The sequence below is a fragment of the Portunus trituberculatus genome, chromosome 43 (assembly GCF_017591435.1).
Source record: "Portunus trituberculatus isolate SZX2019 chromosome 43, ASM1759143v1, whole genome shotgun sequence".
NCBI classification, from domain to species: domain Eukaryota; kingdom Metazoa; phylum Arthropoda; class Malacostraca; order Decapoda; family Portunidae; genus Portunus; species Portunus trituberculatus.
The window spans coordinates 19,996,690-20,008,758 of NC_059297.1; the positions used below are offsets into that span (position 1 = coordinate 19,996,690).

At 35.8% G+C, this 12,069-nt stretch overlaps 1 protein-coding gene across 1 annotated transcript in view; it reads left to right on the forward strand.

Annotated features, from left to right (window-relative positions):
- Positions 1 to 11,832, forward strand: part of LOC123517996 (galactosylgalactosylxylosylprotein 3-beta-glucuronosyltransferase P-like) — a 97,138-nt gene extending 85,306 nt beyond the window's left edge. The window contains exons 5-8 of the mRNA XM_045278498.1: positions 4,137 to 4,288; positions 9,234 to 9,410; positions 10,469 to 10,579; positions 10,783 to 11,832. Coding sequence (XP_045134433.1) covers positions 4,137 to 4,288; positions 9,234 to 9,410; positions 10,469 to 10,579; positions 10,783 to 10,911 — 569 coding nt within the window. The 3' untranslated portion in view covers positions 10,912 to 11,832. The remainder of the gene's footprint in view (positions 1 to 4,136; positions 4,289 to 9,233; positions 9,411 to 10,468; positions 10,580 to 10,782) is intronic.
- Positions 11,833 to 12,069: the final 237 nt, after the last annotated feature.

Here is a 12,069-nt window from a genome sequence, read left to right on the forward strand (position 1 = left end):
TCAATCCATCCATCTCCCTTGTGCTTCATCTATTACCCTTGTGTAAAAGCTTAGTAAATTTATGTATGATCTTCCTTTCCTGAAACTGAATTGCAAGTTTTTTATTATTTCATTTTCCTCCAGATATTCTAATCATTTTTTTTAATTACAATTTCACAGATCTTTCCCACAACACTAGTCAGTGACACTGGTCTATAATTTAGGGGCTCGATCTTTTTTCCGCCTTTATATATTGGAACTATATTTGCTCTTTTCCACTCCCTTGGTACCTTCCCATCCATCAGAGAGCTGTTGATCACATCCCAGATTGGTTCCACCAGTTGTTCTCTACATTCCCTCAGTTTCCATTCTGACACTCCATCTGGCCCCAATACCTTCCTCACATCCGCCTCTTCTTGCAGTTTACTGATTTTTTGTTTATGGATCACAGTTTTTTAATCCTTCTTGTGTTGCTTGGTTGTTTGGTTCTATGAAATCTCCCTCTTCATTAAATATTGATTTAAAGCTCTCATTCATAAGCTCACTCATTTCTTCTGTTATTTCGTATGTCCTATTTCCCTTAATCAATTTAGTGATGGTCTCTCTGTTTGTCATTTTTCCATTTATATAGTTATGAAAAAGCTTGGGTTCCTTTTCACCTCTCTTCACTACATCCTTTTCAAAATTTCTCTCCTCTTCCCTTCTTATCCTAAAGTATTCGTTCTGTGCATCTTTATACTGTTTCCTATTTGCTTCATTCCGTTGTTTCCTTAATTTTTTCCAAGCTGCATCCTTACACTTTTTACTTCTTGCACAAATAGCATTATACCACGTGTGTTTGCTTTATTTTACTCTGTATTTGGGAACATATCTCTTTACTCCTTCATTATACTTGTTTAGGAAAATATCTTACTTCTCTTGAATTGTCTCGCCTTGCATAGTTTCCTTCCACTCAATACTACCAAAGTAGTTTTTAACTCTTTAAAATTTGATGTGGCGTGGTTCCGTCTTTTTTGCTTGTGTCTCTCATTACATTTAAAAAATTCTTGATCCTCTAAGTCAATATGATCACTTTTTCCCCCATTTGATTCTTCTACTACTACTACTACTACTACTACAGTAGTAAACATTATTATTATTTTTATTATTATTATTATTATTGTTATTTTTTTATTATTATGATTATTATTATTTTCAATCAGCTTCTGAAGTCCTACCTATGAATGAGAGGCTCCCAGGCTAATTTTTCCCAAGTACCTGTCTCTTTCCCAGGATGGGTGGGATGTGGCCAGGGCCCTCTCTCTCTCTCTCTCTCTCTCTCTCTCTCTCTCTCTCTCTCTCTCTCTCTCTGTATTTACCTAACTGTATTTACCTAGTTGTAGTTTTACAGGGCCTGAGCTTTATGCTCGTGTGTGTTTGTGTGTGTGTGTGTGTGTGTGTGTGTGTGTGTGTGTGTGTAATTCACTGTTTGATCTGCTGCAGTCTCTGACGAGACAGCCAGACGTTACCCTACGGAACGAGCTCAGAGCTCATTATTTCCGATCTTGGGATAGGTCTGAGACCAGGCACACACCACACACCTGGACAACAAGGTCACAACTGCTCGATTTACATCCCGTACCTACTCACTGCTAGGTGAACAGGGGCTACACGTGAAAGGAGACACACCCAAATATCTCCACCCGGCCGGGGAATCGAACCCCGGTCATCTGGCTTGTGAAGCCAGCGCTTTAACCACTGAGCTACCGGGCCGTGTGTGTGTGTGTGTGTGTGTGTGTGTGTGTGTGTCACCATAAAGAGGTGTTGCCTGTGCATATGGGGGAGGGGTTCTTTGGGACCATGGGTGTGTTAAATTTCAATATTTACCACCAGATTAAGGGATTTTTTCTTATACAAGAGAAACATCGAAATTGTTCGCCATGTTTCATTTATTTTCGCATCAAATCTGTAATCGCCAGCTCATTCCTAGTTCCTACATATTTTGCATCATGTTGATTTACTTTGTTACAATGATGGAAAAATTATTTGTTACCACAGAAATAACTCAAGGCTCTTCTGCCTCTTCATCACTAGAAAAAAAATAATGATTAGGAAAGCTATTACTAATTGTCATTGATGCTTGCAATGCAATAGCCAATAGACATGTTTCCGAATGAAGATTTTTTTCAATAAAGAATTTTTCTATGTTGGAACTGTATTGAATATAGCCATAATTTAATTTTTGTTTTCATTTAAGCTAAGGTAAGGTCAAGAAGCCCCATATAATAATTGTAAATTAAGTAAATGAAGGCTCTTGCTCTGGTTCATGCAATTATTGATCAGTTGCAATACAGGAAATTTTATAAAATTATTAGCATATAGTGTGTAAAAATTTGTTTGTTGTTTATTTTTGTTTTCCATGCAATATATATATATATATATATATATATATATATATATATATATATATATATATATATATATATATATATATATATATATATATGTGTGTGTGTGTGTGTGTGTGTGTGTGTGTGTGTGTGTGTGTGTGTGTGTGTGTGTGTGTGTGTGTGTGTGTGTGTGTGTGTGTGTGTGTGTGTGTGTGTGTGTGTGTGTGTGTGTGTTTACCTAGTTGTATTTACCCAGTTGTAGTTTTACAGGGCCTGGGCTTTACGCTTGTGTGGCCCCGTGTGTGTGTGTGTGTGTGTTTCACTGTTTGATCTGCTGCAGTCTCTGACGAGGCAGCCAGACGTTACCCTACGGAACGAGCTCAGAGCTCATTTTTTCCGATCTTCAGATAGGCCTGAGACCAGGCACACACCACACACCGGGACAACAAGGTCACAACTCCTCGATTTACATCCCGTACCTACTCACTGCTAGGTGAACAGGGGCTACACGTGAAAGGAGACACACCCAAATATCTCCACCAGGCCTGGGAATCAAACCCTGGTCCTCTGGCTTGTGAAGCCAGCGCTCTAACCACTGAGCTACCGGGCGTGTGTGTGTGTGTGTGTGTGTGTGTGTGTGTGTGTGTGTGTGTGTGTGTGTGTGTGTGTGTGTGTGTGTGTGTATGTATGTATGTATGTATGTATGTATATATGCAACTGGGGGGCACAATTAAAGAAGAGTGAGCAGAAGCGAAAATGTAGAGCGTGAACAAAGAGCACAAAGAGGAAATGTGAGTGGAAAACGCATGCTTGAGCGCAAGTGTGGATGCGAGCAGAGAACCCTAGTGTGAGAGGAGAGGGCTAGTACGAGCAGGAGCTTGAGCGGAAGTGAGAGTGCGAGCGCAACGATGAACCCCCAAAAATGTGCGGATGAGCGGCAGCGGAAGGGTCCGGTCTGAAAAAGGGGACGAGCACGAGCGGATTTTAATTTTGAGAGCAGTTGCCCAATTCTGTGTATTTGATAGCTCATACGAAGCACTTTTTTTTCCCAAAAAAAGACTCAGGAAATGATCCTGTGTCCTAAGAGGTCAAGGTTTAGTATTGGTATTGGTGGCAACAGAGGCTCAAAAATCACATTCTATACATCTTTGCAGATGTAAACAAAGTGATGATAGGTACTATACCACAAAACAAGTCTTTCTTTCAATGGTACCAATATATGATAGGTCATACATACTAGTAATTCACATAGAACAACACAAGTTAGGAAGAATACGCCACCACGCATTGTATGAACCAAAACAAAGGCGGTCGGTGTCAGTGATCTTGATCTTGATACAGGACAACTTCAGTGCTTTTTTTAGTGTGATGCCATTACTCCTTGAGGTAAGACACACTTTCATACAATTAAAATTTTTAACATTCTGACCTTGCATACATGTAAAAGAAAAAAATATATATGATAAAAGAAATATGATTATTAGCACTATAGTTTCTGACTCTCTCACAGTCACAGACAATGCTATATGTCAAGTATATGTTTACATCTCACAAGTCACAGCAGAATTGGTGTGTAGCCTACAAACAAAGATCAATGTTTTTAAATGTAAAGTATTGGGATCTAATAATGATCTAAATGCATGCGAGTCTTCAAATATCAGGTGAAATACTTGACTTCATATTTAGAGCTTAAATCTGCTCATCTATCTTTTTTATTTATTTCAATATTTGCCAAAGTGGGTGCATCTTATGAGTCATCAAATAGAATTGTACCGTCCCCCCCAACAGGCACGGCGTCACGACGATACAAAGGTGCCAACAAGCCTCGTGGTGTGAGCAACAGAAACGCAGGACTGAAGTGGGTGAAGGTACATGCCAAGGATGGTGTCATCTACTTTGCTGACGATGACAACACCTACGACTACCGTATCTTTGATGAGGTGAGTCTTTTCTGTCATATATCAAGTTTTCCTTAGGTTTGCTTCTCAAGAGCATTATTACATGCGTGGTAATATGAAAGTAGAAAAACCCCTCGTGCAAAGTGAGCCTCATTGTGCTTATTGTTGGTGTATCTTTGTCTATTTCAGGTGTGCAAATTTACTGTATTTAAATCGTGCCTGAAGTGCCCTCTTGTCATGACAGATATTTTACTGAACATTTCCTGTTTATGACTTACATGATGTATAGCTAGATTTTCATCCATGCTGTATTTAAATGATTAAGCTTTGACTGTATACTTGTATAACAAAGTAAGATTACCTGAATAATTGAAGTATCCTGTACTATTTGATCTCTTAGAAAGATTGTTCAGATATATTAAGTCGACAATAGAGCTAATGTACATTCAAGACTATTGCATATAGTGCATAAACAAGTGCATATATACATATATATATATATATATATATATATATATATATATATATATATATATATATATATATATATATATATATATATATATATATATATATATATATATATATATATATATATATATATATATATATATATATATATATATATATATATATATATATATATATATATATATATATATATATATATATATATATATATATATATATATATATATATATATATATATATATATATATATATATATATATATATATATATATATATATATATATATATATATATATATATATATATATATATATATATATATATATATATATATATATATATATATATATATATATATATATATATATATATATATATATATATATATATATATATATATATATATATATATATATATATATATATATATATATATATATATATATATATATATATATATATATATATATATATATATATATATATATATATATATATATATATATATATATATATATATATATATATATATATATATATATATATATATATATATATATATATATATATATATATATATATATATATATATATATATATATATATATATATATATATATATATATATATATATATATATATATATATATATATATATATATATATATATATATATATATATATATATATATATATATATATATATATATATATATATATATATATATATATATATATATATATATATATATATATATATATATATATATATATATATATATATATATATATATATATATATATATATATATATATATATATATATATATATATATATATATATATATATATATATATATATATATATATATATATATATATATATATATATATATATATATATATATATATATATATATATATATATATATATATATATATATATATATATATATATATATATATATATATATATATATATATATATATATATATATATATATATATATATATATATATATATATATATATATATATATATATATATATATATATATATATATATATATATATATATATATATATATATATATATATATATATATATATATATATATATATATATATATATATATATATATATATATATATATATATATATATATATATATATATATATAATATATATATATATATATATATATATATATATATATATATATATATATATATATATATATATATATATATATATATACATATATATATATATTATATATATATATATATATATATATATATATATATATATATATATATATATATATATATATATATATATATATACAGTGGAGACTCAATACTCAAATGTCTTAATAGTCAAACTTTTCAAAAATCAAACGCAAAAGTTCATTTTCATACTCGATAAAATACCTAATACTCAAACATCCACTCACATAGTTGTAGACAAAGGCTCCCTGGCCTCTCCCTTCCCCCTTCCTCCAGGTGTGCTGGTGCGGTCGTAAAAATAACATTCTCCTTCGACCTGTCCTTAGTTTTTCATTTATAAACTTACATTAACACCAAACACTAAATGGTGAAGATATCTGGTAATCGAATGGCTGAACACATGTTTGTAAACAAAGCTCGGGCTTCTCCCTCACGCTGCCGCCATTGTCCCGTTCTGATATCGATATTACTGGTAATACCGAAACGAAATACCGGTACACTTAACCCCTCGGCTATCGCGCCCAATTGGGGCCGAAATAGCCGCGCCATAGCCGAAAACGCGATAGCCGAATTGAACAACTAATGGTGAGAATTGTTATTGGTGCCGCAACCACAAATTTTACTTCTAATATCCCTCATTTTTACTTTTTTTTTTATTACTGTATAATCCATTGGTAACAATTAAAACATGTCAATGTTATAACAAAAAAAATTACATCAGCCCATTGTATTTACTGTAAATTCCTCGTACAGTCGATTCATTTATCCCAAACTTTTCCCAACACTTCTCTTCGTCTCACCACTGTCTATGCACTTCACTATTTCAAGTTTCTGCGTGTAAGTTAAGTTCTTTCTTTTCTTTATTTCCCTGCCAGGTGCCGCTGCCTTACGTTCAGTGATGGTAGGTCATGGCTGGGCGCGCGATAGCAGGCAACTGAGGTCGCGATAATGAAATTTTAGCAGCTTTTCATGGGTGCGTGATAGCAATACAACGCGATAGCTGAAATCGCAATAGCCGAGGGTTGACTATATACCGGATCCCGGTGCGCATCCCTAGTCTTGCCGCAGTCTTGAGAAGAACACATTCTTCAGCATTCTGTCGGTAGTTTTCCATTTAAGAACTTATAATGGCACGGAAGATGCTTATTAGTGATGAAAATAAAGAATCTAGTGAGAGTGCAAGTGTTAGTGAGCCACAGCCCTCCACTAGTGAGTTCACAGGAATCACACAAGACGTTTTCATGGATAGTGACTCGTCCTCCGACAACCTCCCTCCTCCTTCCCACCCTTTTCCCTTCTTCTTTTACATTATCCATCACCAGCCTTGACTTACGGTATGTACAAATCAAAATTGTAAAAAAAAAAAAATTACATTGAAATTTTTATAAAATTGAGGTTTTTCTAAGATTAGAACAAATTACTTGATTTATAGGTATCAATAGTCGAACATTTTGATACTCGAACAGCCATTTGGAACTAATTATGTAAGTTCAAATATTGAGTCGCCATAATATATATATATATATATATATATATATATATATATATATATATATATATATATATATATATGTATGTATGTATGTATGTATGTATGTATGTATGTACGTACGTATGTATGTATGTATGCATGCACTCGGCCCTCGTTTTTCCAGACTAAATAGTGCAGGCACTGGTCCTGATAATGAAAAGTCCGGATAACACAAATAAGTCCTTCGTTTGTCAAATGTGGTAGTTTGTCTCCTTAGACTTTTTTGGGGGGCTCTGCAAAATTTTGTCTGTTTTGCTCTCTGTGATGAACTAAGCCTAAACAAACTTAATCTAAGCTAATCTAACACTAAAACTAACCTAACAGTACCGTATATTGCGACTTAGAAGTCCATTTGGCACATTAGTTGACGTCTATAATTTGAACCCCAAATGATGTACTGTTGGTTTACCTTGCAGATAAGTTGCCTCCCCACCCTACTAAACTGTTACTTAACCTGGTCCAATGTCATCTTGAGTCACTAAGTACTGGGTTGTAAATTAAGTTTTATCTATAGTGAAATAAATAAAACCACTCAAACAAATTAAAACAACCAACTTCAAGCATTTCAACATAAACAAGCTGTCAGTTTTTACTTTTTTCCTCTACTCATCTGTTTTTCTACTATGATAGATGAATATATACTTTTAAAACTTTAATAGTAAGTGTGTAACCACATACAGTTCTGCTACTCATGGGGATTGCACATACACCCAAATGGAATATGTCCAAAGGTGATGTGAACATTTCATAGGCAAGGGACTCAGGGAGGCTAGATAGGATTCCTGGCCTCTTCCTCCGCCATGTTGTGCAGAGGACTGACATTCTGTAGTAAGTAGAAACAACAACGTACCTACACATTTACCGTAGTTTATTACTATAGAATATTTTATTCATACAAAAGCTAAAGAAAATAATCGTTTTGTAACGAAACGATCATGGTTGATTGCTCATTGCTCCCACCTAGTGATGAGCATTCCATTTGAACTGCTGCTTATGCACGAAATATTAAACATCATTTTATGTTTTTAAATATTTTATATTATTTTAGGTATCATGATTTTAGCTTTTGTATCCATAAAATACTCTACAGAAATAAACTATGGTATTTGCATAGATACGTTGTTGTTCCTACTTACTACAGAGTGACAGTCCCCTGCACAACATGGCAAAGGAAGAGGCCCTCTCCCTGAGCCAGAAGTCTTATCATGAGTTTGGCGGTATCTAATGCAGCATCTTTTCCACTCCTTACATTTTCCTTGGTGCACCTGTACCAGTTTTACTTGATGATGCATCCACACAGTATTTTGCAGAATATTCTACCAGCTTATCTTTTGATTTACGAATGTATGACACAGTTTGCTTGGCCACACATACTGCTCACAAACACTCACAACTCTAGCTCCTTTCTCTAATTTTCTTATTAATTCCAGCTTTTATGTCACGGTAAACGAGGTCTGGATAAACAAAGGTCGAGTATGCATATATATATATATATATATATATATATATATATATATATATATATATATATATATATATATATATATATATTTATATAAACTGAAGCTAACTGACTACTGTTAATACTTCAATATCACAGCGCGCTTTGAAGATCTCCTAGGAGTTTGCTGTGATATTAAGGTATTGCCAGTAGACAGCAGTCACTTAATCGAAGCTTCAGTGACTGTAAGAGCGTGACTCAAACCAGCTGCCAGGAAGCAATGTACAGTGTATGTTTGCCTTTCTTCCCTTAGATCCGCATGACGAGGCAAGTGTCCATGTTTCCAGTGGGGCTGGTGACGCGGCTCGGGGTGTCCACACCCATCGTGTCCAGTGGCAAGCTCGTGGGCTTTTATGATGGTTGGATCGCTGGCCGGAGGTTTCCCGTTGACATGGCGGGATTTGCTGTCAATGTCCAGTTCTACCTCCAGGTAGTAGTAGTAGTAGTAGTACTAGTAGTAGTAGTGGTAGATGTCGTTGTAGTAGTAGAGGTATTATTATTAAGGGTTTATTGAGTAGAAATATAATGATACATAATTACATAAACACATTATATACATATACTCAAAGCAGGCACCAGCCTGTTAGTGGCTTGGCAAAAAAAAGCTACTCGCCATCCTTTGTGCTGCTGCAACTGTGGTGGACAGTTTGAGTCAGAGGGGCAGAAGTGCCGGACTTAGAACCTGCAGCATCACGTTTGTGAGTGTGTGGTGAATGAGGAGGGCAGCCTTGGCCTCACGGCTGGTGAGGAGGCTGTGGACTTAAGGCTGGGTAGGTGGTGGCCGCGCTGCTCTGATAACGGTGTTTGCCGGGCAGGACAGGAGGTAGTGCAGCAGTGGATGATGGTTGTATCTCCCGCAGTAGGCGCACTCCTGACCCTGGAAGGCGTTGTACAGCTCCTCCCTGGTACAGTAGCCTAACCTCACATGCTGCAGCAACATGCCATCTGGTCTGGGCTGTTGCTGGGAGGCATCAAACAGCTGATACACAGCATACCATGCTGCCCCCTTCCTGGTTCCTTCCTACAGTCAGTATGACTAGTGGGAGTGCTAGGTTGCAACGCACCTTGCTCCTACCTTCACCTGCCGCAGACTGAGAGGCACGTGCTGAAATCACTTGGGGACCCATCACAGCTTTTCTGGCAGCAGCATCAGAAGCCTCATTCCCCGCTACTCCAATGTGACTGGGTATCCAGTTGAGCTTCACCCACTACTCCTTTGCGGCGAGGTTCTGGAGGCTAGCCAAGATGGCGGTGATGGGCCTGACATTGTCACTGGGATTATTATTAATATTATTATTATTATTACTTTATTAGAAGTAGTAGTAGCAGTAATGTTGTTGTTATTATTATTGTTGTTATTGTTGTTGTTGAATAGACAATGCAATCAAGAAAACACTACCACAGCCTTCGTTAAATAATATTTTTTAAAAATCTATTGTCTTCTTCCTCTCTGTCTTCTTCCCTCGCCTCGCTGACCTCCCACCATAGAGGAAGGCGCCGCTGATGCCGTACAGCGTGGGCTTCGAGGAAGATGGCTTCCTCAAGGCTCTCAGGATCAAGCCAGAGGAGATTGAACCACTCGCCGAGAACTGTACTAAGGTGGGCAGAGAGAGAGAGAGAGAGAGAGAGAGAGAGAGAGAGAGAGAGAGAGTCCTGGACATAAACTTTCTCATGATTTGTCAGGAAAATACTAGTCCGTTTCACTCTCCTAAACCAAGTAATCATCAAGTCATGTATAGGAATTATCAAATTAAAGAGGTCATTTTATCCAACCTCCAACCATCAGCACTTTACTTCCGCAGATCCTGGTTTGGCACACACGAACCGTCAAGACGCAGCCCGCTGTTAAGATGCCAGACACTGACAAAGTCACCAAGACCAACCTCCACCACCTCAAATCTCAAATAGTCTTCCCTAGCGGGCTCTCCTAGTCGATTGGTGTTACCCAGATTGCGAAAACAAGAACCATTGTCACTTACTTATTTTTTTACGTGAGATGTGTCATCGGTCTGCCTTTACTTCCAACGACACAACGTATTTTTTATGGACAGTTTGACTGATAAATGGATTGATTTTTCTTCCCCCCTTTATCCTAATGTCCTCTTCCTTCCTTTGTGGTTGTTGGTTGAAAATGCACATCTGACCATTTATTGGGTGCTGGTGGAGGACGTGACGTGACTCCTGCAGCTACCACTCCCGACGGCCTACTGGCTCGTCAGTCGTCACTTCACTCTCATGTCTATTTTTCTTATGTATTCACGTGGCAGCTCTTATTTAAATACCCACGAAGAGAGAGAGAGAGAGAGAGAGAGAGAGAGAGAGAGAGAGAGAGAGAGAGTGTGTGTGTATGTGTGTTTAGGATCATGTGCAAGTCTCATAATCGCTCCTGGTACACCTCCCGATCAGTGGGTCAGCTGTGGCCTTTAATGCGTTACATCTACCCTAGTTGAGGAGAAATGTCTGTTCTCCCATCAGTAAACACCTCCACATCAGAGCACTGTGTGAGCCTCTGTCTGCCAAGTAAGAGGTGAGGGAGGACCTTATCATTTAACTGTGAATAGACTGGCAGAACTACCGGCCAGTGAGTGTGTGTGTAGTAGTAGTAGTAGTAGTAGTAGTAGTAGTAGTAGTGTGTGTGTGTGTGTGTGTGTGTGTGTGTGTGTGTGTGTGTGTGTGTGTGTGTGTGTGTGTGTGTGTGTGTGTGTGTGTGTGTGTGCGTGTGTGTGTTAGAGGGCAGGTTTATATCAAGGGAATATTTCTTACTTATCCTCCGCCTTACACTGTGTAGCGAAACTGTAGGAATTCATATTTATAATACACGTGATGCTAATAAACGTGAAAAACGTGTTCACCTTTCTGCTATTAATAACCCATTATGTACAAGGAACAGTTATTTATAACTTTCACTTCAATCTTCATCATCACATCAAAATATACACACTTCAAATAAATGTAAGCATATGTTTATGCTAAGGGTTCTCAACATTTAAGAACCCCCGTGAGCTATACCCAAACACCCCCAGTAATCTGACATTGAACAGAACGTTAATTTGGTGACTGACACTAACTCAATATGCATTAGATTAGTA